This window comes from Phaseolus vulgaris, chromosome 8, assembly GCF_000499845.2.
Source record: "Phaseolus vulgaris cultivar G19833 chromosome 8, P. vulgaris v2.0, whole genome shotgun sequence".
Classification (NCBI taxonomy): domain Eukaryota; kingdom Viridiplantae; phylum Streptophyta; class Magnoliopsida; order Fabales; family Fabaceae; genus Phaseolus; species Phaseolus vulgaris.
This window is the reverse complement of record NC_023752.2, coordinates 12,401,276-12,429,202: the sequence shown is the minus strand read 5'-3', so window position 1 is coordinate 12,429,202 and position 27,927 is coordinate 12,401,276. Positions and strand designations below refer to the sequence as shown.

General features: G+C 34.7%; 5 protein-coding genes and 1 pseudogene across 5 annotated transcripts; 4 read left to right on the top strand and 2 right to left on the bottom strand.

The window, feature by feature from the left end:
* Positions 1–5,509: 5,509 nt before the first annotated feature.
* Positions 5,510–7,617, top strand: LOC137825814 (uncharacterized). Its single transcript, XM_068631601.1, has 3 exons — positions 5,510–6,222; positions 6,304–7,029; positions 7,244–7,617. The coding sequence occupies exons 1-3, from the start codon at positions 5,641–5,643 to the stop codon at positions 7,331–7,333; spliced, it is 1,398 nt and encodes a 465-aa protein (XP_068487702.1). The 5' UTR covers positions 5,510–5,640; the 3' UTR covers positions 7,334–7,617.
* A 1,351-nt stretch (positions 7,618–8,968) lies between these two features.
* On the top strand, positions 8,969–10,936 carry LOC137824576 (uncharacterized). The gene has a single exon (XM_068630241.1). The coding sequence runs from the start codon at positions 8,969–8,971 to the stop codon at positions 10,934–10,936; it is 1,968 nt and encodes a 655-aa protein (XP_068486342.1).
* On the top strand, positions 10,933–12,051 carry LOC137824575 (uncharacterized). Its single transcript, XM_068630240.1, has one exon. The coding sequence runs from the start codon at positions 10,933–10,935 to the stop codon at positions 12,049–12,051; it is 1,119 nt and encodes a 372-aa protein (XP_068486341.1).
* A 183-nt stretch (positions 12,052–12,234) lies between these two features.
* On the top strand, positions 12,235–14,803 carry LOC137824574 (uncharacterized). Its single transcript, XM_068630239.1, has 3 exons — positions 12,235–13,254; positions 13,468–14,303; positions 14,596–14,803. Exons 1-3 carry the CDS (start codon positions 12,235–12,237, stop codon positions 14,801–14,803), a joined length of 2,064 nt encoding a protein of 687 aa, XP_068486340.1.
* Positions 14,804–19,144: 4,341 nt separating this feature from the next.
* Positions 19,145–20,034, bottom strand: LOC137826351 (3'-5' exonuclease-like; annotated as a pseudogene).
* Positions 20,035–23,300: 3,266 nt separating this feature from the next.
* LOC137824573 (3'-5' exonuclease-like) lies at positions 23,301–23,996 on the bottom strand. Its single transcript, XM_068630238.1, has one exon. The coding sequence runs from the start codon at positions 23,994–23,996 to the stop codon at positions 23,301–23,303; it is 696 nt and encodes a 231-aa protein (XP_068486339.1).
* Between the last annotated feature and the right edge of the window lie 3,931 nt (positions 23,997–27,927).

Below are 27,927 nucleotides of genomic sequence, written 5' to 3'. Positions count from 1 at the left end.
GGATTCCTTACAATCCGGAAGCTGGAAAGAAACCAAAGAACACTTAAGATGGGGAATGGACAAGAACTATTTGTCGAAGCTGTGGGAACCTTAGAATTACTTATGAAAACTGGAAAATGTATTCAACTTTATGATACCTTATATATTCCCGAGATTATTCGGAATCTTGTATCGGGACCAAAGTTAGACATTGATGGTTTTTATGTTTCCCATGGTCATGACAAACTTACTATTTCTTTACATTCTCAATTGTTTGGTACTGGTTTTCTGGATAACGGTCTTTATAAGTTAGAACTAGATGATAGCTTCTCCAAATCTTTGTTATCATATAATATTAATGAGAACTTAACAAAGACCAAGAGAAAACGAGACTTAGAAACTTCATCCATGTTGTGGCATCAACGTTTAGGCCACATTTCACGAGATCGTTTATCTCGACTTGTGAAGGATGAAGTCTTACCATCTCTCGATTTCACCGATTTTGGAACATGTGTCAAATGCCTCAAAGGCAAAATGACATCCATGACTAAGAAAGGTGCCACTAGGAGTTCAAAATTATTAGAACTTATTCATACTGACATTAGTGGCCCTTACAGCATCGTTGGAATAACAAGACATAATTCATTTATCACTTTTATAGATGATTATTCTCGTTACATGTACTTGTATCTCATTAAGGAAAAATCTGAATCACTTACAACTTTTAAAGATTATAAAATTGAAGTTGAAAAACAACTTGATCTTCAAATAAAAGTTGTGCGATCAGATAGAGGAGGTGAATACTATGGTAGACATACTGATTTGGGACAAGCCCCTGGTCCATTTTATGAGTTTTGTAAAATCCAGGGGATTGTGAAGCAATACACCATGTCCGATACTCCTCAACAAAACGGTGTTGCTGAAAGGAGAAACAAGACCCTAATCAACATGGTGCGTAGTATGTTAGCCAACTCCAATTTGCCCTTATTCCTCTGGATCGAGGCATTAAAAGCAACAGTTCATATACTCAATAGAGTTCTTTCCAAATCTGTCCCTAAAACTCCTTATGAACTTTGGACTGAAAGGAAACCGAGTCTTAGATATATGAAAGTATGGGGTTGCCTTGCTGAAGTTAAAGTTTATAACCCTTTCTTAAAGAAACTTGACATGAAAACAGTAACTTGTCACTTCATCGGGTATCCCGATCACTCAAAGGGTTATAGATTTTATTGTCCTTCCCACGTCATCCGCATTGTAGAAACCAAGCATGCTCATTTCCTAGAGGATTTCAAGATCAGTGGGAGCAGTGACAATCCTTACCTGGATTTACTAGAAATACAAGAGGCGGGGGGGGGGGGGGGGGGGAGATCTAAATCGACTACTAATTTGCCTCTGATCACTCCTCTTGTATCCACTCCGCGCGTCACTGCACCACCTACTCCACGCTCAGAACCTGATGCGGAAGAAGTCTTTCATTTAGCACAACTTAGATCGTGGTTATTGATGAAACACAGGGTGTACGTGTTCATTTTCTCATTCTCGGATTGTGAATCTTGACCAATGCATTAAAAGCTACATGTAATTAGGAAGGGTTTGTCCAACGGAAGCAAAACTGCAGGGTGGGAAAAGAAGAGTTTCTATGTGTGTGTAGACAGATTTGGGTGTGCGGAGGTTGTAGATCAATAGTATAAATTGCCTGTGTAGTGTTAGGTGCATCACCATCTAGACACTAGTAGGCGTTGCTGTTGGGGGATCCTTTTTGTCTTTGTTATAAGCTTTTATCATGTGCCATTAGTGACAAACAGAATTGTAGTTTGCATAATTCTTTGGCAATAGATTTGGCTTCAGGTGGAGAATCATGAAGTGGAAGGGTGAGGAAAACCATTGAACCTGTCTTTATGCCCTAAGCAAATCTAGGTCCCTAATGATGCAGATGTTTCAAGTTTGAAGAGATAAAGGCAAATGGAGGAAAAGGAACAAGTTGGGTATGTTTGAGCTGATCCTGCACTAGCAGTGGCAACCTTTATAGTACCAACTCTTTGTACCTAAAGCCAGCGGCCTATGTAGCTTGGAAGATGTAAATGTCAACTCCAAAAATGGTTGATGGTGGCTTAAAGAGTTCTGCAGTATTGGAGATGGAAGGTGGGAGATGTAGGAGAAGTAGGCGTGAGTGTAGCTCTTTAGAAAACTTATCTAATTGAAAATCATGATTCTGACTTCTGTGATGGTCTGTGATGGTTTGGAGTATTGATGCAGAAAAGCTCTGTTTATGCCAAATCTGAGTTGTTTTTTATGATGTTAATTTTCTGGAAAGATTGGTTTGTGGGGATGGGATGGAGATGTTGGATGCCATGATTAACTTAAGGTAACAACTATCTAAGCAGGGCAGGAGCCAAAAATGGTTCTGCAGTTGATTAAGGTGTTGCAACTGGTCCTTTAAGGTGGCACATACAAGTACCAAAATTAAGGTATGCTTTGCAGGAAATTGGTGCCAAAGCAAGGTTCTATGGGTCAAGAATTCAATTCACAGAGTCATCTAAAGAAATAATTTTTTGTATAGACAAAAAGTAGACACATGGTGTTTCAATCCATATAAATAGTGATTAACACATAGGCTTAGGCTTTGGATTGAGGAGGAGATTTGTGAGGAGGAGAGAAAGTGGATTTTGTCGGGATTAGAGAGGATGTCGGAGGATATGTGAGATTGTTTGGATTGAGGGATGATAAAGTGGATTTGTGATGATGTTTATTGTAACTTTACAAATTTATCCTTGTTATTAAAAAATATTTAAATAATGAATTATGATTTTTTTTTATGTTTGAATTAATTAAATGTTTTTAATATATAATATTCATAATTATTTATATTTTTTAATAAAAAATAGAAAATATTTTTGAGTTAAATTAAAATAAATTTATTAAATACATTAAAATTTATGAAAATAATATTTATTATTATATTCATTTGTTACTTTATATAATTATATATATGGTTGATATTATAATTTTATTTTATTTATTTTTTATTTTATTTATTTATAATTATATGTTGTTATTAATAGTATAATTAAATGTTTTTGAAATTATAAATAATAAATAAATTTATATAATATTTAATTTTGTATATTGTAATAAAATGTATATACAAGGATATTTTGGTAAAATACAATAATCATAATCAATTTCCTCTTCATTTTGTGAAGAATGAAAAAATCATCCACCTTCCCCATCCACTTCTTCACCCTCAAAACCCTTGAAACAAATACAAATAATCCCCCACCCTCCTGAAAACAAACACACCAAATAGAATATCTGAGTGAGTTTTGATGAGAATTTATGACTTATTACTATTTTTTTTATCAGGACACCTATTATTACTATACATGCGGATAAACATGTTATACAAAAATTGTTTACCATTTGTAAGAGGTAGTTGTAATAGTTGGAGTTCAATTACCCAATTACTTCTCCTTTTTTACTATTCCATTATAATATTTAATCATTTGGAAATTTATACCTGTGTCATTCTTCTAACAGTTTCTACTATTGCATTGCCCTGCAATTTATGGATCCAATTCTGTGTTTTTTTCTTTCCATGAACTCTTCCTCTTTTATGTGTTACCAGGTTGCGCCTCAACAACCAATTCAACAAGCCAAAATAAATGTTATACTACATTTTATATAACATATTGTTTTTGAATTGCTACATTTGGATGTCTTATTCTCCCCTCCTTTCTTGATTGCCTGTCTCTTATTATCAGTTGTACATATATTTGTAGCAAGATGTGCACACAATGTCTGAATGGTTAAAACTTCTTTATTCTTTCAGTTTATGTTCATTTCCTGATAGATTATGACTGCATTGGTGTGATGCATTGTACGAGATATAAATACTAATCAAAATATTAGAATTTAACTTTTATACAATTAAGACTTCCTCCACATACTCATAATAGGTATCCTACACACCTCAAATCACATTCCTTTCCTAATTTGTTCCTTTGGATTAAATTGTTGAAATTCTTTAGCTTGATTATGGTGTATATTACACAATACAATGGTAGTTAGTTAGACAAATAAAAGCAGTTTGATATGTGGCACAAATAAAACCTCCAATCTTACTTTTATGAATATTTCAAAATTCATTTTCAACCGTGATGCAAGTTAAAAGCATGAGAACACAGGGAAGCTGAAGTCTCTCATAGAATAATTTCATAAAAAAAAAAGTATCATTACTCTTTACGTTCTTTTCTGAAATTACAATGCTAATTATCTTTATATGCGACGCAACTATATGCTATTGAGAATATTCACACCAATGGTACTTAGTTAGACAAATAAAAGCAGTTTTGACGAAAACTATAATGCTTGCAATTTTGTTTCAAATGAAGATAACTATCGTGCAGGTGATATTGATAATAATAAGTTCACATTTTAATCTAAAAAAATAAATAGAACTATACTTTTTTAACAAATAAGTTAAAATATTTTAAAACTGATGATTAAAATGCACAATTCAACTCCATTACAAGTAAATATACTACTTTTTATAATAAAAATAGTTTTTATTTAAAATTTACATCTATTCCAAAAGTAGTATTTTTTTTTCTATTTTTACCTACTAAAACATGTTTTTGATTTAAATTTACATTTAAAACTGAAACTAAAATGTGTGGTTAATTCCCAATAAATTTCTCCTCAAACTATTGCACTGCTATTACCGTTGCACTGCTTCTTAAATTTAATTGAGTGTGTTAGGAGTAAATGAAATTATAAGAAAAAAGGCTAGTTAAGATAACTTTCTAAATTTATCTTGTTTAAAAAATATCAATTGTGAATTCTTTTGTTTAAACTAATAATTTTTAATTTTTATGAATAACTGTATCAATAAATTATGGAAATACAAGCAGAAATGCACTAGTTATTGTGAAAGCTGTAGCTATTGATTGCATTTATCAATTCTAATTATACAGGATATCCGTTGTACTCCATCCCATCAGTATATTTGTGGATAAAAAAACGAAACTATATTATTAATGAGAGCTATGATTCAATTATTAGTAAAAAAATTAGTTGTCACGGTTATTGAAAAAGAATACAGACAAAAAATATGCGTGTAAAGGGAAAGTATGATCATGAGAAACGATGATGAGTTTTGAAGTGAGAGGGGATTATCTCATTCAGACATCATCACATTCAAACCCCAAGAGATTATTAAAGAGATTCTTTACGTTTCTTCTGGACTCTGCATATTCTACCACTCTCAATGTACACTGACACTTCATAAATGCTGACATATTGACATATTTTCAATATTAGGACGCGAAAAGACGATGGTCACAGTTCTCAATAAAGTGACCGTCTTATTTCACCAATCCTTGCTGCAGAACTAATTCTCTTCATTTTCTTTATATTATTTTAATCTCTTTACAATAAACGAACAAATACACAGAATACTACTTCATTAGAGTCCAAGTGTCTTTACGTTTTCAATATAAATACTTCAAATGCTTAGAAAACCTACTGTGTGAAATCAAAAGAGAGATCCTTTCAAGCATAGTACAACAAAAGGTTGTATTCTTAGATACTCGATACTGGTTTTTTTCTCGCTACAATGGGTGGGGTGCTTTTGAAACTGAGAAACGTATTTCCTTGAAGCTTATGGTACTCAAACAACAAAGCAAAGTTATCTTTGCCGAGGCAGGGAAGGACTTTGTGGATGTTCTGTTTAGCTTCTTAACATTGCCTTTGGGAACCATTGCAAGTCTTGTGCGCAAGGAGTCAAAATTGCAGCCACCTGAAGTTGCACTGAGCTCCATATATCAAAGTGTAGAGAATCTTCCGAGAGAATGTCTTCGCACAGATACGTGTGAAGAAATGCTACTGCTTCCGAGAAACTCAATGGAAGATTTTTGTAGTAGTTTGAAGATTAACATTGACGACAACGAACCCACTCACTATTTTGTATGTAACCACTTCCAATGTGGATACAAAGCCCCAGTCTTGATAAGCACCTTCAAAAATAAAAGTTGCGAATGTGGGAGTATGCTAGAAAAACCAATTTCTCTTGAAACCTCTGATGTTTTCGATGGTTTTATTAAGAGTAATCATAGTTTCATGATTACGGATGATCTTAAAGTTTTCCCAAACTCATTGGATAAAGTTGTTAATGTGCTAAAGGATAGTGGGATAAGAAACACGTCTTCATTAAGCGAAATGACGGTGAATATAACTGAGATTCAGGTTTGCATTTCATGTTAGCTTCTTTAGATAAAGATTGACTTAAGACTGTGATAATAATGCATCGATTTTTAATTTTTTTAGGTTGTGGATCTGTTCAAATTTTGTTTCTGCTCAAAGACAGTTTTGACAGATTTGTTCTTACGAGAACTTCCTCGTGACATATCACATGAAAGTGGAAGAATAACTTACTGGAAACATAAAGCAAATAGTTGTGATGAAATCGTAGTGAAAGTAGTTTTGAGAAAATCTAAAGGGAAGATACTGTTAGCGGAAGGAAAAGAAGATTTTGCAGACTTGATTTTTAGTTTGCTTACTATTCCTTTAGGAGGAGCGTTGCAGTTGATGGGAGGCTGTTCTTATGTTGGAAGTGTGGATGGATTGTATAAGAGTGTTGTTGATCTGGATGAACATTATTTTACCACAAAGGAAGTAAAGAATAAATTTGTTGATCCTCTACTCGCTCCACAGTACAAATTGTCTAATTTATTACCTTTAAGTTGTGACAATTTCCCCAACTATTTTTGTTACCTTATCAGCAACGGCTTGGGCTTTGAAACTTGCTGTTTAACTTCCATGTATAAGGAAGACGAGTCCTTTTCAGGTTGTGTTTCTTCGAAGTTTGTGGATCCCTTATCTGATCCAAGTAAAAATGGTGAAAGATATATTAAAGGACCGACAACGTATATAGCAACAGATGATTTGGTTGTGACGCCGTCGTCGTCCATTTCTGTTATGTCTTTGCTGATCAGTATGAACATTCCCGTTGCTGACTTGCTGGAGAAAGAAGTTAGAATTGGCATGGTGGAGGTAAGAGTTTTAAAATGAAAAGATTATGCTTTCTATATAATCTAGTCATACCCTATTCTTTGCTTAGTTTCCACCTAAAATACTCTTCAATTGATCCTTGAAATGTTAATGCTGTCAATCTACTCCTCACCTTTTAATTTTATTTTTTACATATATATGTATTTAATGCATCCTTGAATTTGTCATTTCGTATAAGATGATGGTGTTGTTGCAGGCTGTACTCATTCTACAAGCGTCATTGACCTCTACATCAGCTCTAACATTAGGTCTCAGCCACTTGTTAACCAAAGTGAAGGAGAACTGAGTTATCAATAGCTTTCTCCACAGCTAACGATACGTTTTGGGAGCAAAAAACCAATTATCTGAAATGAGCTATATTCACTAGTAGTCCTAATATTTAGTTTTTTTTTTTAAATTTTCCGCAATTCTGCTTCCATATTTAAAAATGTGATGTTTCCACAACATTTTAAGGATTTAATTTTTCATTTTTGCAAAATCTTGTGTTCCGGTAAATGTCGATGAAATTTTTTATGGTATTGTAAAGGATGCTAAATTACTATACGAGATTACGGCAAATGTTTAAAAGTTTGTGAATGTTGTTTTAGCAAACATGGAGTTAGTAGCTTTTTAATTAATTATAAACATATTTTAATGAAGTTTTTTGGCATTAATGTAGTTGATAATGATCACCGAGAGTGGTTTGATAAATGAAGATGAAATTGTTTTTAGTGTTTTAAAAGGCTGGTGAAGAAAATGATCAACTTACTCGTAATGATCCTTTTGTTTTCTCTTGTCAAGTCCCCCAAATATAAGCTCTTTCACCACTGAAGAAATGATAATTTTGAAATCGAGTTTCATCGCACTACAACTATAATGTAGAAGACAAATTGGGTAGTATAAAACTGGTTTTTTACATCCAACTTCTTGCAATGAAACGCCTAACTCTCTTATCTGTAGAAAGAAATTGAACCGGCACTGAAACATAACATGACCAATGCTTTGACCAAATGCTCCAAACTATACCTATCTACACTCCTTGCCACACTCGGTTCTTCTTTGAACTAATTTGGTATAGGAAATTTTTTTGAAAGTGATGTTTAAGATTATCATGGTGTGCTAATTGAAGTCTAACCCATCTGTAACATGTACACCATACCTCATAAGCAATTTTGCAATCCAGAAAAAGATGCTGGACAAATTTCCTATGCTTCATTACAAAGTGGGCAAAATGTGGAAGAAAGAATAATACCTCTTCTTGCTAAATTCTCCCTTATTTGTGCTTTTGCTTTTGCACCCATATTTGGCCACTGCTGTATTCTATTTGCTGGCAGCAAAGTTACACTGCTTTGGTTCAACTTTTCATTTTGTTCTTTGCCTATTCACCACAGGGTCCACGTTTTTAATTCACTTTTTTTCTACACAGTTATATGCTAATGGGTTACCTTATTTTTTACATTGCTTTTTTCATCTTTATATTTGTTTCAAATATTAGGATTATATTTTAGGTCATTTTATTTGTTGTTATTCTCAGAGTCCACTCTTTCAGTATTATACCTCTTTATTCAAATAAATTTTAGATATCTATATGATTGTAATCATTTAATATTTAATAAAAATAATTTGTCTGAGTATATGTATGATCAAGTACATCATATGTTACTCAATACCTTCCTCGATAAAAAAAAAAATTCAAATAAAATTTATGTAAACAGTCAATATAGTTCACACTATGTCTGCTTATGGGAACATATTTAGTTTCTTAGAATGGCGGTAAGAGACTACGGTAGAGGGAAGGAGGTCAGGTGGAGGGGGGAAAAGGGAAGAGGTTTGGAGAAGAGAGGCAGACTTTAAGGCAGCAGCGTCGGTAAATAACTCCGGGGAAGGGGACTCAATAACGTTCTTTTTCTCGAATTTTCCCGACAGCCATGGAGAGCATGAGATGTTTAGGATCTTCAGGAAGTGGGCTAGAGTAAAAGAGGTATTCATCTCTAGAAGGCCAAACAGGTGGGGAAGAAGATATGATTTCGTGCGATTTTATCCTGGTCCCAATGAGGCTAAGCTGGAAAAGCAACTGGATCGGATTCACATTGGCAACTTCAAACTTTATGTTAACGTTCCAAAGTACAGAAGAGCAGAGATCAAAGTCATGAAGAGGAGGCCAAGTACATCTACGAATGCTATCTTTCGAGTTAGGAGCCCTCACGGCAAGAACAAGGAAAAGGAGGGTTGGCACGAACACAAAACAGTCCGAAAGGGTGAGAACCTGAAACCTAACCAGTCCTATGCTGAGGTTGTACGTAAGTCGGTAAAAGATAGATGGACTGGCCCAGCTTTTGAAACAACTTCAAATGCACCGGCGTGGCTGGTTTCAAGTGCAGTCGGATGGATGTCTCCTGACATCTCCTTCGAGTCTTTGAGTGAAGAGTTTGTCAAGGGGGGAATGAGTAGTATTAAGCTTAGAGGTATGGGTGATAATCTAGTGCTTCTAACACCTAAAGCTGGTGAAAGTATGGATGATATCATTAAGCTTAATAAAGAATGGTTCGTCTCCCTTTTCGATGATATCGAGCCCTGGTCTGAGTCTTACGTAGCAGAGCATAAAATGGTATGGGTAAGGTGTTATGGAATCCCATTAACCCTGTGGAACGAACAATGCTTCTCGAAGGTGATTGGAGAAGTAGCGTCCTTGGTTAAAATTGATGAACCTACTCGGCGGTGGGAGAACTTGGAGTATGCTCGTCTGCAGGTGAGGTTATGCAAAGCATGCAAAGCTGAAATGGTGAAGGATTTTAGGATTAATGGGCAGCTCTGTAATATTGTGGTCATAGAAGAGATAACCAGCAATGAAAGAGGAGTATGTTCTTGCCTCGACGACCATTATGCGTCGTCCGATAGCATTTCGTCCTCGGACGCCGTTGTGGAGGAAACTTGTCATTCTAAAAAGTCGTCTGATGAAGAAGACGACCTTGGAAGCGGCGGTATGCGGCGGGACGAGGTACCCGAGGCGGTGGGGCAGACCCCGATCTCAATACCAGCAAACAGAAAGTTTGTAGGGAATAAGGCTCTGAGTGATAAGGGGTGTCAGTCTAAAGGTGGTTTTTCTTTCATTAATATGGCAAAACGTGTGCAAGGAGGGTCTGAAGGTGGGGCAGTTGTTGATACTGTATACCAAGTCAACGAAGCTTGCAAAATGTTACAGGATTCGCTGGCTAACCTAATGAAAGGGGCCTATGAGTGCAATTCTTTAGCTACTGGGCTTAAGCAAGGTGAGGCCCAATCAGCTAATAAGGGTACGGTTAGTAAAGAATTGGTAGCAAGGGGCCCAACATCTGGAAGCAAAGGGGAAAAAGTGTCTCTACGTTGTGTGCAGGTGAGCGAATCCGATGGAAATCCATGCCAGGCAATTCGCCGTAGTAGCGAGGGCGAGGGGTCTTCTATGGGGAGCTCGGACCCTCAATCAAGCGGAAGTGTCAAGTGGGGCAACGCGATCAATGCTGAAGAAACAAGCGCCGAAAACGAGGCCTGTTCAGATGGAGTTGTGAGTCACAAGCTATCACCGGAATTCCGACGGCTACGGTCTATGCGGGGGCATGGCACGCAATCTGCTCAACAGAAGTGGAGGTCGAATGGGGGAGTAGGGTCACTCCATAATGGGGTAAATTCTCCTTCGAAACTTAGCCTCTGTTCTTTCGCGGAATCGAGTACTGATATTCACCAATGCAACGATCGGTTTAAGTTGGAAATTAAGGATGCGGAATCTGTTAGAATTTGGGAGTTGGGACGTAACTTAGGAATGGAGTGCTCAGGGGGTGAGGGGATTTTGGTTGGAGAACTGGACCGTTTAGAGGTAAGGGACAAGAACAATAAAGAGATGTTTAGGGTGGGCAGTGCGAAGGAGTTACCATGATTGTAGTCAACCTTAACATTAGAGGGTTGGGAGGAGGGACGAAAGCAAGGTATCTGAGTCATACCGTGCTTAAGGAGGGTGCTGAGATTCTTTGTTTGCAGGAAACAAAAACTACTTCGTTCTCAGATGCTAGATGTTTTATTTTGTGGGGAAGTTGTAACATTGGTTGGGTTCACCATGAAGGGATTAACGGGGCAGGAAGCATGATAACAATGTGGAACAAGCAAGCTTTTGAATACGGGAACCATGTTGTAGGTACTGGTTTTATTGCTATTGAAGGTTATCACTTACAGGCAAAACGACATTGTGTGGTGGTAAATGTTTATGCAGCATGTAACATACAAGACAAAATCCACCTGTGGGAGGCATTAACGATGTTCAAGCAATCCCACCAAAATCCGGTCTGGTGTTTATGTGGTGATTTCAATGTCGTAAGGAGGGCAGATGAGAGGAAAGGGATTAGAGGACACTCAAGTCAAAGGAAGGAAATGGAAGGTTTTAACAATTTTATTGAAGCCAATGGATGGGTGGATATTCCGTGTGTAGGGAAAAAGTTTACCTGGTTTAAAGCAAACGGAACTGCAAAGAGTAGACTAGACAGATTCCTGGTTTCCGAAGAGTGGCTTCAAGTCTGGCCGGCGGCTAAACAGTATGTGCAACAGAGAGTCGTTTCGGATCACTGCGCTCTTGTTTTGAAATCATGTATTAAAGACTGGGGGCCAAAACCTTTCAGAACCTTTGATGTGTGGTTAAAGGAACCGGGGTTTACGGCAATGGTAAAGGGGAAGTGGGAATCGTATCAGGTGGAAGGTAATAGTATATTTGCACTTAAAGAAAAGATGAAACTCTTAAAGGCGGATCTTAAAGTGTGGAATAGAAGTGTTTTTGGATGTGTGGAATCTGATAAGAGACGTATCGAGATGGAAATTGAGAATCTGGACGGGGAGGACGACATTGACACCTTAGAGGACGAGGGGAGGTTGAGAAGGTTGGAATTGCTTAGTCAACTGGGGTTAGTGAATAAAAAGCTAGACTCCATGTACAGGCAAAAAGCAAGAGTGAATTGGCTTAAACATGGGGACCTTAACTCTAAATTCTACCATGCAGCGATTTGATGGAGAAGGTTAAAAAATGAGGTTAAAGGTGTTGAGGTAGACTCCCAGTGGTGTGAGGAACCGGAAGTTGTAAGGAGGGAAGCAAAGTCACTTTTTGAGAGGAGGTTCATGGCTACGTAGGACTTTGGAGTACACTTGGGTTCGGTAGAATTCAGGTCGTTACCTTTGGAGGTAAGTAGAAATATGGTTATCAAGTTCTCTGAGGAAGAAGTGAAGAATGCAGTATGGGATTGTGGAGGATCTAAAAGTCCGGGCCCGGACGGTTTCAATTTCAATTTTATCAAGAGCTGTTGGGAAGTGCATAAGGTGGATGTTATGGCAGCGGTGCAACTGTTTCACACAACAGGGTCTCTCCGGAAAGGTTGTAATGCGTCCTTCATTGCACTCATTCCAAAAGTAAGAGACCCGTCGACGCTAGATCAGTTCAGACCCATTTCTTTAGTTGGAGTGATCTATAAGATCATCACAAAAGTTTTGTCGAGTCGAATGAAGAAAATTATGCCGCTTATAATTGATGAATGTCAGTCAGCCTTTATTCGTGAAAGAGGATTATTGGATAGCGTTGTTATGGCAAATGAGGTCCTTGAGGAGATAAAGAGAAAGAGGAAAAGTGGGGTGTGCTTTAAGGTGGACTTCGAAAAGGCGTATGACTCAGTAAGATGGAACTTTTTATTTGACATGCTCCACAGGCTAGGCTTCCACGAGAAGTGGATCCTATGGGTAAAAGGGTGCTTGGTCTCATCGTCAGTTTCTGTGTTGGTTAATGGAAGCCCTATAGAGGAATTTAAACCTTCTAGGGGGTTGAGACAGGGTGACCCAATGGCCCCTTTTCTTTTTTTAGTGGTTGCTGAAGGTTTAGCAGGATTGGTTAGACAAGCGCTGAGAACGGAGGTTCTTAGGGGCATAAAGGTGGGAAGGAATAATGTGGAGTGCTGCTTACTACAATTCGCAGATGACACACTCTTTATGTGCGAGGCCTCCTTTGATAGCATTTTTACAATTAAGGCTATTCTTCGTTGTTTCGAGATTGTTTCGGGCTTGAAAGTTAACTTTCACAAGTCTAAGTTGACTGGTATCAAAGTGGACAATTTTGCTATGAGCACGTATGCCAAAACCTTGAATTGCAATACGATGAAGCTACCTTTCCTATATTTGGGGCTTGAGATGGGTGGGAACCCGAGGAAGAAACAGTTCTGGGATCCGGTAGTTAAAAAGGTAGAAGCCAAACTTAGCTCTTGGAGGGGAAGATTCCTCTCAATGGCAGGACGGATTTGTCTGCTAAAATCGATATTCACGGCCATACCTTTGTTCTACTTATCTATCTTGAAAGCCCCGGTAGCAGTGTGCAATAAAATCAGCAGTATTCAGAGGAAGTTTTTATGGGCGTGGGGAAAACATAACAAATCCATACCTTAGGTTAGCTGGGATAATGTGTGTAAGCCCTTAGAGGATGGAGGATTGGGGGTGAAGGAAGTGAAGAACTTTAATGCTGCACTCCTGGCGAAGTGGAGAAGGAGAATCATAAGTAATGAAGGTGGAAAATGGATGGAGATTATATCTTCTAAATACAGTTCATCTGCCGAGAACATGCATCTTAGATCGAAAGACCAATCATGGTGGTGGAAGGATATCATCAAAGTATGTGGTGAAGGTGTAGCAAACGGATGGTTCCAAAAGGCCATTGGGTGGAAAGTAGGTAACGGAGCCGTAGTGAGATTGTGGAAGGATTTATGGCTCGGGAACGAATGCCTGAGATCGACGTATCCTAGATTATTTTCTTTGTCTCTTGATCAAGGAAAAAAGGTGGGAGAGGTAGGGGAATGGGAAGATAATAGATGGCGGTGGAATTTGAATTGGAAGAGGGTTAGGTTCCAATGGGAGACGGAATTGGAGGTCGAAATGCTATCTAGATTAAGTTTGGGTGCATTGAGTAAGGACACCTCTGACCAACTGCTATGGAAGGGGGACCAAAAGGGTATGTTCTCGGTAAAATCAGCATACTCTGTGTTGACTAACCACCAAACCCCAGCTTCTAAGGAAAGTGTGTTTAGTCTCCTATGGCAAGCCAAAGCTATGCCCAAAGTTCTCACTACTGCTTGGAGAATCCTTATTGACAGAATTCCTAGTAGAGTGAATTTGTTAAGAAGAGGAGTGCCGGTGACATCAACCTTGTGCGCATTGTGTAATCGGTTGGATGAATCTTCCCAACACCTCTTCCTAGAATGCGTGGTTGCACAACAAGTTTGGTCACGGTGCTATCGATGGATTGGTGTTTTAGGGGCCCAAAATAAGGATCTCACGAACCACTTTATGAATTTCCACTTAGCACACCTTTCTAGAAAACAAAATCAAGTGTGGTTAGGCTTGTGGGCGGCGATCGTTAGCTGTATTTGGGAGCACAGGAACTTAGTGGTTTTCAAACATGGGGTCCCAGACGCTGATGAGATTTTCCAGCATGCCCAGCTGCAGTCCTGGTTATGGCTAAAACACAAAACAGTTGGTTTTTCGTATGCTTTCTCGGATTGGATCCTGAATCCGAATCAGTGTCTCATCGAGGTTCGCTGAATGTCGGGTGCTTGTGCTGGAACAGGAAAGGAACATCAGAAAAGGGAGGTTGCATCCTAGTAGGTATAAGGTGGAGTTTCTTCCTGTCTTCGATAGAGGTCATGCTTGGAAAGTGGACAGGTTACGAAGTGCTCCCAAAGTCCAAGGTTATGTAGGTGCCCTGCCAGATCAAGTTTCTTTAGTATAGTTGGGATTTGGTAGGATGGTAGAAGGGTGATGCTGGTTTTTTCTTCCTTGGCAAGTTTGTTCACCTCTAAATCTGATCGATGTTCGGTTTTATGGTCGGGATTATATTTTATGTAGTCTGGACGAGGCAGTATATTGTGCTAGACGCCTCCCAGTACATCTTGGATGTGGGAAATCATTTACCTTTTGTTTGGAGTAGCCCATATGCCTGATGCCACTATAACTCTTGTAGGGGTTGTCATGTGCGAATTGTGTATGCCTGGATAAGGCTTACAGACACCTGGCGTTGAAGTCATTGTGCAACAGCTAACAACAAGCTCAATATATTGTTTTGGAAGTGTTTTGCAAGTACTCAACCATTCAAAAACAGGGGTGCAGAATTGTTCCTCCTCTGGTGCGATGTTTCACTGGGAAGATTAGTTGGTGGACTAGCAACAGCAAGGAATTGGCAGAACGCAGATTGATGATTCAAAGCTGCAAAAGTTGGTGTTGTCTCCCTTGTTTTTCTGGTTTATGCAGCTTTTGAGGTGTAGGTATAGGCTGTGAGGTTATGTCTAGTTGTCTGTGCGCTAGTTTGAGGCCATCAGTTTACCAAGTTGTAAAGAATGGCTATAAGTACTTACAGGGGTTGTTTTTGAGTTTAACATGGAGCACCCGAATGAAGATGATGCACAATAAGTGGACCATGGAGGTCTCTTGGCTGCTGGGGAAGTTTGGAGGTCCTGCTCTTAGTTTGCGTTTTTTCTTTTATAGAAATCAGTGTAAGGCTTAGTTCTTGTAGCATAGAGCTTGGTTTATCCCTTGTTTTTGTCTTGCCTTATGTAGTTTGGTTAGTGTAAAAGGGTTGGGATACCCCTTTGTATCCCTGTTAATTTTAATTTCATTCTTTGCTGATAAAAAAAAAAAACTATGTCTGCTTATGGTATGATTTGTAAAAGATTCGTATCACATATAGTTGTCTACATAGTATTATATTCTAACAGGCATAAATTATAAAAAAAAAAACATGAAATCTAAAATATACATATACAAAATTAAAAAAAAATATCAACAGATAAAACAATTCAACTTTGACATTTAAAATGTAAACTCTAATTTCCCAGCTGTAAATGAAAATATTAGCCCAAGTAAAAAACTTTAAAAAATATCTTCTTTATTTTTACATGCTTCTGTTTCTATTTTTAGAAAAGAATAAATCTTTTAAAAAATCACATTCGCTTTGCATAATTAATTAAAGGTACCATTTTTGGATGAACGTTGTTGTAGAGCGATAATATCTTTTAACGCAACTGACTCTCGAATCTTAAATCTAATTTTGCATACTATCTTTTTTAATTTTTTTATAATTGTACTTATCGGCATCGAACGTGTTATGTCACTTCGTTTCGGTGACCAACCGAATGAATACACATTTAAAACACTTACAATAAATAAGTAGTTAAGGCAATTGCAAGAACTTTCTGAGAATTCGGGATATGTCCCACCAAATTCAGGTAACACTCTGAGAAATCAGGGAACCTCCCTATAATCAAGCTAACAATGATATATGATAAATTCGCCCCATTAGCACAAATGACCCATAACTAAACACTATAAATAAACCTTCGGCAGAGGAGTAATATATGCTTTTAATCAGTTCTTAATATACATTTCGTGTACTGAGTACTTACTTGATCGTCAGAGTATCTTTTGCAGGTCAACCCCAACCGAGTGCCAATAAATTAAAGAGGCAAACTTAGAGTGAGGAGCCACTACTAGATATATGATAATTAGTAACATTAAAAAAATGTTACTAATTAAATCAAAGAAAATGTTACTAATATGATTTAGTAACATTTTATCCAATCCAATGTAACTAATATTCAGTGTATCTAAAGACTTTTAGTAATATTTTTAATAGATATACATTTATAAAAATATCACTAAATACTTTTAGTAACATTTATTTAATAAAAAAATAACATTTTAAAATTGTTACTAAATCTTTTTAGTAATATTTTTTTAATAAAAAGGTAACACTATAAAATGTAAAAGAAGTCCATGGTTGTCGACCGAGTTGTTTGAATTCAAAAAAGTAAAAGAACACTTCCACAATCGGCGAAATGTCGAGCTGAGAACATAAAATAATGAAACCTCAAATGAACGCCCAATTATTCATATATAGTTGGACAGGAGTCACGTTGAGCTCGGTCAACAACTCTTTTTCAAAAATCGAAAGGAGAAGACGCAACAAAATTTTGGTAAAAATGGTATCATAGAAAAAGCATAATGGTCCATCTGGGTTCGACGACTCATCACTACATATCGGCTCGCCCTCCCTACATACCACAACTTTCACTAAACTCTCATCTTTTTTGCTTAGATCACTCCAGTTTCCCTTAACTCTCCAACTTTACGAGTAGTGTAAGTGGGGTTTCCTTAAGCAATTTTTTTTTTACCCAAGGGTAAGCAAAGCTATAATCTATCTTTGAAAGCAACTAAGGCATGAACAAGCAACTAATTAAGACGCCCTCTTAGACGAAACACTTTGTTGTAAGAAGGCGATTTTACCTCATAGTCGCCTTCTTACACGAAGCGCTTTGTTGTAAGAAGGTGACTTTACCTCATAGCCGCCGTTTTAAGGTAATTTAATTTCAAAAATGTCATCGCGTTTTGAAAGACAACGTAAACCATATAAGTGTTGTGAATGTAGTGTTAAAAATAGTCATTTTTACACTCGTGTTAGTAATGTTAAGACATTTAGATTATTTTGACAAAAACCATGAGATGAGATTAAATTGGTATAATTAGTAATAAATATGTTAAATAGAGACTAAAAAGACTTTATAGGAATTATATTGTAATTTTATTATTATTAATTTTAAATATTATTATTTTATTTTTATATATATAATTATCATTATTATTTTATAATAATAATAATTTTGTTATGTTATATTTCAGTATACTTTATAACGTAAACATGTGTTTTCTGTGTAAAATATAAATGGTTATATTTGATAAAAAAAATGCACCATTATATGAATTATTTTTCCAAACATAAATGATTATGTAATGATCCTAGTTGATTATGTGACTCAATGTGAGAACATGCATGTAATTTAATCAATTTTGAGCTTAAAACTACGTTAACCAAGCACACAAAAATAAGAAATCAAGACAAAGAGAGGAACAAGGCTATATCAACGCAAACAAGAAAGAATGGCTATGGCTATGTCAAAGCAAAACATTGAAAGAAAAAAAAAAAGAATATTAGAGTAACTAAACCAGACAACCAAACGTGACATAATGAGAGTATTAGGGGTAACTATTATAAAAAAACTAATAACAAAAATATAGTTAGCTAACACCTATCACTAAAATAAAAGATACTAAGAAATCATATTATGTAATAAATTCATGTGAACACCCTTTAGTTGAATAGAACTTAATACTAATGAGACACTACATAAGACTATGATGTAAATATTGAATTTTAAGTTTTACGTAGGTCTAACGTAAAACTCAACTTAAATCTAGTAAAACTTCTTTTTTTCACAACAAGTTTGTATTTTTCATGCTTATCTACTGCAACAATGCAACAAGGGTTCTCTGTACTCACTGGTGACCCAAAGCTTGTTTCTCTTTCGTATTTACGACTGTTTTGGGTGCTGAATGTTTCTCTCCAATTGTATTATGGGTTTAGATTAATGGTATAAACATATACTTTATTATTCAAATTCTTAGTTATTTTTTAGATCTTAATCAGAATGATTCATGTATGTGTGCATTAAATTGCATTAAATTATTGTTTGTTAATTGTGATATTGAAATCTTCCATTTGTTTGTTTAAATGTGAAACCGTTGTCCTCGTCTATGTATCTTTTGAATGATATTCTTTATCTACGCTTTGTCTAGTAAGAGGTTGAAATATATCAAGCACTCTCTTGTAAATTTATAATATTCTTTTATTGACAAGAAAATATTCTTTAGAATAAACCCAAATAAATTATAATCTCTCTTGTAAATTTATAATATTCTTTTATTGACAAGAAAATATTCTTTAGAATAAACCCAAATAAATTAAATTGATTATATTATTAATAATTAATTAATGTATATGAAGAAAGAATATGAACAGACTCGGAGACTAGATTGTTTGTTGGTTAAATAAAAATATGGAAACATTGGCAGTGCACCCTCCATTGTGTTTTTAAATAAATTTGAATGGAATACTAATTACTTTACTACTTCTTACCTTAAGTTGCATATTCAAACACATGAAATTATGTGACCGTCCTTGAGTTTAATGTATGGAAATTTATAAAACATAGATCTAAAATAATTCTTTTAAATAAATTCGGATGGTCAATTATAAATATTAATTAGGTTGTTTTTGGAGGATTATAGCTAAGTATTAAGTACTCATTGTTATAAATAACTGCTAGTTAAATAGAACTTATTGAAGCACTTAAACCACTAAGAACTCAAACGTCGTCCAATCTCAAAGGAGACAAAGGCATCAACAGCAGCATACTGCACCTGTTCAGCACTGAGCAATACATTGTCCCACCTACTCTTAGTGATCTTCTTGGGCTTATCAACCGCCACTCCCAACACCCTCAGGCCCAATGTCTTGAGCCCAGCTGTGTTCAACATACGGTCACTGAGCTTCTCCACAGCAAGGGAGCGAAGGTCGACGAAGTTGGCTACGCGGAGAGAGCAATCTTCTAGAAGCTTCTGCACGTCGCCTTGGATCCCAACACCCACAAAGGTGTGCTTGGCGTCACCGAGGAAGGAAACGAGGGAAGCAGGAATGAAGGGAGCGTGAAGTATTTGAAAAACAAGGCAGCGACGACCCACGCAGAGTTGGAGGGTGGCGACGGGGTTGTTCATGCCACGGCGGAAGTTCGGGCGCCACTCGATGTCGAGGCCAATCAAGAGAGTGCTTCGGCGGCGGTGGCGGCGGAGGATATCAGAGCCAGGAATGGACTTCGGAGGGGTTGGAGGTGAGGAGGGTGAGGATGGTGTCGGAGTGAAAGGTGACGTTGTAGAGGTTGCGGTGTGAGTTATCCAACCGGCGTGTGGGGTTTGGGTTGTAGTTTCCCATTCTTCTTGGCTCGTTCTGTTCCATGAGTGTTGTGATAAGCAAGAAGAGATGTTAGAGTATATATAGAGGGAGAAGGAGTGATTGAATTTTGATTTTGCCATTTTCAAGTGAAGGGAAGAGGAATACTCATAACCATGCTTGCACGCGTAATGGAGACAACGCTTCAATGTCTTCTTATTTTTTGTGCTCCTTTCCAATAATGTTTTACTTTAACAATAAGAATTAGAGGGATGATAGTTTTCACATTTTTATCTATTATTTCATTCTAAAATTTTACTTATTATAATTATCTGAATATAATATTTTTGTTATTAAAAAAATTGTTACATAGCTGTTTTCAAAATCATCATCAACAAGTCATTATTATTCTAACAAATATTTAATTAAACATACTCCTATTTTCTTATTATTTTGTATTAAAGAGATTCTTTTATTCTCCTTCAGGACTCTGCATATTCTACACTCTGTAACGACTCTCTGTGAAACTCTTCCATTCCCTTTGCTTCCAACTACTCTCCATTAATGAAACCATTTCATTGTACACTGTCACTTCATAAATGGTGACATATTTTCAATATTAGGAAGCGAAAATGCGATGTTCAATGTCCTTGCTGCAGTACTAATTCTCTTGGTTTTCCTTCTATTCTTTTAATCTCTTTACAATTAATGAACAATTCAACACTAAATACTACTAGTTAATTAGAGTCTAATTGTCTTTTCAATGAAAATACTTGAAATGCTTAGAAAACCTCTTGTGTGAAATCAAAAGAGAGATCCTTTCAAGCATTGTGTAACAAAAGGTTGTATTCTTAGATACTCGATACTGGCTTTTTCCCGCTACAATGGGTGCTTTTGAAACTGAGAAACGTATTTCCTTGAAGCTTATGGTACTCAAAGAAGAAAACAAAGTTATCTTTGCCGAGACAGGGAAGGACTTTGTGGATATTCTGCTTAGCTTCTTAACGTTGTCTTTAGGAACCATTGCAAGACTTGTTCGCAGGGAGTCAAAGTTGCAGCCACCTGAAGCTGCATCACTGAGCTCGATCTATCAAAGTGTTGAGAATCTTCCCAAAGAGTGTCTTCGCACAGATACGTGTAGAAATGCTACTGCGTCCGAGAAACTCAATGGAAGCTTATTGTAGGAGTTTGAAGATAAACATTGACTACACAGAACCCACACAGTATTTTGAAGGTAAAAAGTTGTACTAATGTGGATACGAAGGCCCGCCCAGTCTTGATAAGCACCTTCAAAAATAAAAGTTGCAGATGTGGGAGTATGCTTGAAAAACCAATTTCTCCTAAAACCTCTGATGTTTTCGATGGTTTTGTTAAGAGCAATCTCAGTTTCATGATGATGGATGATCTGAAAGTTTTCCCACACTCCTAAAAACAAGTCTTCATTAAGACAGTTTTGACAGATTTGTTCTTAGGAAAACTTACTCGTGACATATCACATGAAAGTGGAAGAATAACTTCCTGGAATCTTAATGCAAATAATTGCGATGAAATCGTAGTGAAAATAGTGTTGAGAAAATCTAATGGGAAGATACTGTTTGATGTAGGAAAAGCAGATTTTGCTGACTATTCCTTTAGGAGGAGCATTACGTTTGACGGAAGACTGTTCTTATGTTGGCAGTGTGGATGGATTGTGTAAGAGTATTGTTGATCTAGATGAATATTAATTTACCACTAAGGTTTTATCTTTCTGGACCTTTTATGTTTTTTATGGGCTAAGCCGATATGTATCTACATGGTGTATTTATCATGCACCTCCACATGGTATATAATATGCAGTGTTGAATCTTTTTAATTTATCACCAAAACGATAGTTATCAATCCATACATTATAATCTGTTCTCAATATGTTTTGATTAGATTCCTCGTGATGCCTTTAGTTGGTGCCATGCCATTGTGTTTGTTTTCGTTATTCTGCGCTGCTGTTTAATACGTGAGTTTTCTGTTTGTATTGTGCACCGTGGACATGTTTGTGCTTTTGCTTTTGCACCCATGTTTGGCCATTGCTGTATTCTATTTATTTGCTTGCAGGAAAGTTACACTGCTTTGCTTTGGTTCAACTTTTCATTGTTTTTTAGTGCAGTGAATAACGTACGGTGTGTGGGTGCACCAATTTTCGAAATTGGTAGTTTTGCGTTTGAGTATAATTCTGCTGCCATTTGTGGTCTTTTTGTTTTGTTGTTGGGGAGTACAGTTTGTTTAGTACAGGACCACCACCGTACCAATTTTGGTAGGTGAATTGGAGAATCAGACGGTATTGTTATGTTTACTTTGTAGTTTTTAATAATTAATTTCATTCATAGAAAACTAAATTTGAAAAAACAATGAAATACTTGGAAAAGACCAGTCATCATTAGTATGAATTAGATCAAATGAGAAAAGAATAACAAAAATAATTAAAGTTTACAATAATAAATCAATATATGATGGTATATAATGTTGATGATAACATTATTTATCTATATAGATTACATTCTTTACGATAGAACTTCAGGAAGTTTATTCTATTCGAGGTGGTTCCATTGAGAATTTTTTTGGAAAAAGGTAAATTATGTAGAAATGTAAATTTATTAAATTGTTCTTATAATCTAATAAATATAAACATTAACAAAAATTATACCCTGTATTCTAAATTGTAGGGAAACTTAAACAGATTGCGAAGAACAATTTTTTGTTGAAGGACAAATTTATTGTTGCAGTTTTCAACATATGTTATAAAAATACATATTAAAATTTATAATAGTATAATACTTTTATTTTGTTTTTAATTTTCGTGTTTATATATTATAACCAGCTCACTCAATTCTAAATTCCATTGTTTCACAGAGCTTTTATAGGTAAATTATATGATAAATATTTCAAGAACTTCACGTTTAAGCAAAATAAATGGTATGTTGGTTTCCCGAATCTTAGGCGGTTGATATCCAAAATAAAGTTGGTGTCCCGAATCACGAAACATTTTTACTTTGAATTCCATAACAACTATAAGAGAGATTGCGTTATAATTAAATTCATTGTAATGATTTTGGATTTGAGTAGACTGTCACCAAATCTAAAATTCTATTAATCCAGAGAGTTTTGTGGTTAAAAAAGGAATGAACCATAAAAAAACTAATATCAGCACAAGTTTTTCCATGAACACAATTAAACCCAGCGTCAAACATTAATCAGAGTGAAATGTAGGTAATAAAGGCATAAATCCGTGGAATCATGGAAAGCAGCAGAATATCAGACATGGGCAATTAAAGGTATTCAATTCAGAAACATAAAAGAAAACATTCGGAATGCTAACACAACACGCAAAGATAACAGGTGACAGTGAAAAAATGACAGAAATAGCAGAAGTTACTAACCTAGCAAACGATAAAATTGAGAAACGAGAGGCAGAAGAGAACTACCAAATCACTGGTTCCCTCAACCGACGTCCAATCTCATAGGAGAGAAAGGCGTCAATGGCAGCATACTGAACCTGTTGGGTGGTGAGCCAACGATTATCCCATGAACTCCTGGTGACACTCTGCGGTTTCTGAATCTCCACGTCGAGAACATAGAGGCACAACGTCTTCAGTCCAGCCTGCCTCAAATGAGGATGACGCCAGAGCTGATCCGCAGCCAGAGGACGAAGGTCACAGACATTGGCCACGTGGAGGTCATAGTCTCGAAGAAGCTTATCGGCATCAGCTTGGATCCCAACGCCGAAGAAAGTAACATTAGAGTCTTCCAGGAAGGAAGCGAGGGAACGGGGAATGTAAGGAGAGTGGATAATCTGGAAGACGAGGCAGGCGTGACCCACGCAGAGTTGGAGGGTGGCAACGGGGTTTTGCGTGTTCGTCCGAGTGTTGGGTCGCCACTCAACGTCCAGGCCCACCATGAGTCCATGACGACGGCCGGTGTTTCTGGAGAGCCACGTGGCGACTTCGGAGGGGTGGGATGTGACCAGGGTGTGGATGTTGTGGGTTTCGAAAGTGACGTCGTACAGGTTGTAGGTGTTGTTGCGGAGGTTGTGGTCCACCACGTTTACAGTCGCCACGGGGTTGGAACGGTTGCGCATCCAAATCGGCACACCGTTTCCGTCTACTAACTCTATCATCGTTAATAAGATGCAGAGACTCACGGCGTTAGAGAGGGTTTTGATTTTTAAGGGAGAAGAGAAACTGTATTTCTATTGCGTCTATTTGAACTTCATTGACACGGTTTTATGCATTTTTTTTATTAGGTATATACATATCTTTTCCGTTTTCGTTTTTCAAAATTTGGATTTCCTAAATTATAGCAGTAGTTTTCATATTTTATTAATATTCTTTTAGAAAACAAGTCTTTTAAGAATTTGTTTTTATAAATATGTTATTGATTAAACAATAAAAGTTACGTAGAGATATTACTGTTTATTATATGAATTTTCTGTCTATTATCATTTGCTCTCATATTAACTAATTGTGACAATTGATAAGTTGAAAACATATATAGTATGTGTAATCATGTTGAAATTTATAAAATTAAGAAAATATTAGTTATTATTAAATAGTATATATATTTTAATTTTTTTTTATTTGTTACCCATTTTGTAATATTGATACCGTGTTTTGTTTTCACATATGTAGGGGAAAGGAAAGGAGGGAGGGAAAAATAGTATTTTTTGTGTTTGTTCGAGTAGTTTTGAAAGTAGGGAAGTGGATAGAGAAGAAGGTGAGAGTCTTTTTTTTATTATTCACATAATTGAAAAAAATTGTGTTGATCCTAGGTAGAATTCTTATATTTTACTTAAATATCATTTTGCATGCATTTTATTATAATATACGATCTACAAAATTAAATATTACATAAAATTTATTTAACAATTTTAAAAATATTTAATTATACTATTAATAACAACATATAATTATAAATAATAAAATAAAATTATAATATCAACAAAATATACATAGTTATATAAAATTTCAAAAATATTTAATTATACTATTAATAACAACATATAATTATAAATAATAAAATAAAATTATAATATCAACAAAATATACATAGCTATATAAAATAACAAATGCATATAATAATAAATATTATTTTAGAAATTTTAATATATTTAATATATTTATTTCAATTTAACACAACAAGTAATTATGGATATTATATACTAGAAAAATTTAATTAACTCAAACCTAAAAAAAAATATCATAATTCATTATTTAAATAATATTTAATAATAAAGATAAATTTGTAAACTTATATTTTACATGTTTAAAATAATTTCTAATAACAGAGTCTTCATTGCTATCAATGATCATTATGAATAAAACGGTATACTCAATGAGTTTTTAATGACGAACGACTATTTATGAAGCAATGAATGACAATCATACGGTCAATACAAAGACGGTCACCTAAGATATCTATATATACTTACTCTTTAGGAAATATCATTTATCTTATTCGATACTCTTAACTTTCATACGGTTAAGAACATAACATATAATATTTTCTTTGTGTGCTCCAAACCACTTAAGCATCGGAGAGTCTTTTTCAGGTGGATATCCTCCTCTCATTAAAACCAACTGAAAATTTGTTCTCCGAAAAACATCCTATTCGAGTTGCACTTTCCAAATTCATTTCTGATAGAAACATTTGGCGTCCACCCTCAAGCTCTATGATAAAACTTTTCCCAGGAAACAAGTCTTTTAAGAATTTGTTTTATAAATATGATATTGATTAAACAATAAAATTTAGATAGAAATATATATGACTGTTATTATAGAATTGTCGGTTTATTATCACTTACTCTCGTGTTAACTAAGTATGACAATTGATATCGGTGAAAACATATATATTCTATGTATGCATGTTGAAATTTATAAAATTAAAAAAACATTAGTTATTATTAAATAATATATATTGAGTATATTTTAGTTTATTTTCTTTATGTGTTCTACATTTTGAAATATTAAGATTGTGTGTAGATTGAGGAGTCTAAAAGCAAAAGGAAAGTGTAATGTCCAAATTTAGAGTACTAACATAATTCATCCATAAAAGTAAGATATAATAATTAATTTCATTTAATAGGTGAATTACGATAATAATATTAAGATATTTAAATTATTTTGACAAAAATCATGAGATGAAATTAAATAGGCCTAATTAATAATAAATATAGAGAATAAAGATTAAAAAAATCTGTATAGAATCATAACTAGGAGTGGAAAATTAAATGAACAAATATTAGATTAAAGGAAAGATAAGAGAGGAAAGAGGACAAACTCAGAAGGCCAACTTAGGACCCAACTACTCCAGGAAGAGATTGGAAAGTGCAGAGAAATCAAAGAAATTTTTTGTAAGTAATTTATTAATGTAATAATTACTATTAAAAAATTATTAAGTAAAAATTAATTTTAAAGATAAAAAATAATTAGTTGTTATATTGATTAAATTATATATTATTTATAAGATTATTTGGTAGCTAAATTAATAGCTATTATTAATAAATAATTTTTAAATTGGTATGTAATCTAAAGTTTTGGTAGTTAAAATTTTGGTAGTTAATTAATTATTGATTTAGAAATTATTTATAAAAATAGAAATTAATTTAGATACTATCAATTTGTTTAGTTTAATTTAATTAATAAATAATTATTTTTTGTTTTTAAATTTTTTTTTTATTTAATAAATTTTTTGTAATGATTTTTTTTTTTAAATTATAAAGTAATATATTTGTAAAATAAAAATACTCATATAATATAAAAGTTAGTTTAGACTACATATTAAATTGTAATCTTATTATTATTAACTTAAATATTATTATTATTATTATTATTATTATTTAATTTATATTATTATCATTATATTTTATAACGATAATTATTTTGTTATGTTATATTTCATTATACTTTATAAAACATGTCTTTTACGTCTTTTGACAATGTAAAATATATATGATTATATTTGATAAAAAAAATACACAAATCCATTGTATGGTTTTTTTGTTTTCCAAACATAAATGATTATATAATGATCATAGTTGATTATATGATTCAATGTGGAGAACATGAATGTAGTGTAATCAATTTTGAGCTTAAAAATAGGTTAACCAAGCGCACAAGAATACGAAACGAAGACAAAGGGAGGAACAAGGCTATGTCAACGCAAACAAGAAAGAACGGCTATGTCAAAGCACACAAGAAAGAAACAAAGTAAAAGAATATTAGAGTAAGGAAGCAAGACAATCAAATGCGGCTAAGTGTAAGAAACACATGTTTTTATAAGAAGTTGTAGGTCACTCCTCTTTCCTCTCTCCTCTTTCATGTAGAATGACTTTTTTTCTTTTCACTAAAATCAGAGATATTAAGAAATCACATGCATGTAATAAATTCATGTGAACACTAATAACGTAGAGGTAAAAAGCGACCAAAATGTGTGATCTCATGGTTGTAATTAAATGGAACTAATTGAATATACTCTAAGATTCATAGTAAAACTTAATATTTACGACCAAATACGTAAGAGTATAATGTAAAATATTGAATTTTACATTGGACGCTACTGCGTTTGGCGAGAACGTGTATTCATGCGACGTTTTATGTTTTATTTTATTTTTTTTAATCTTGTAATCATGGAATGTTTCTTTATTCTCCGTTAGATTATGTGTGTAAAAATTAATTAAAATAATACGAATTGATTAAAAAATTAAAATTTAATTAAGATAAAGAAGAATCTCAATTATGCATTTAAGTATAATTTCTATTAAAAATCAGTTTAGTAGATCAAAAGATTAGAACTACTACATAGAATTAAAAAAAAGATATTTTTATTGATCAAAACCCTAAAAATCTAATGGGGAATTACAAATAAATAAAGTAAAAAGGATTCACTCTTCCATGTGCAAAACAAAAATAATATAAAAAAACAAAAATAAGACCAAATTTAGAGTGTGTTGTGCAACTATGAGACTTGATCAAAAACTCTATTACTTTTTCATTTTGAAGTCTCTTTCATAATGATCTTTTTCATGCACAAAATCAGATTCAAAATCTATC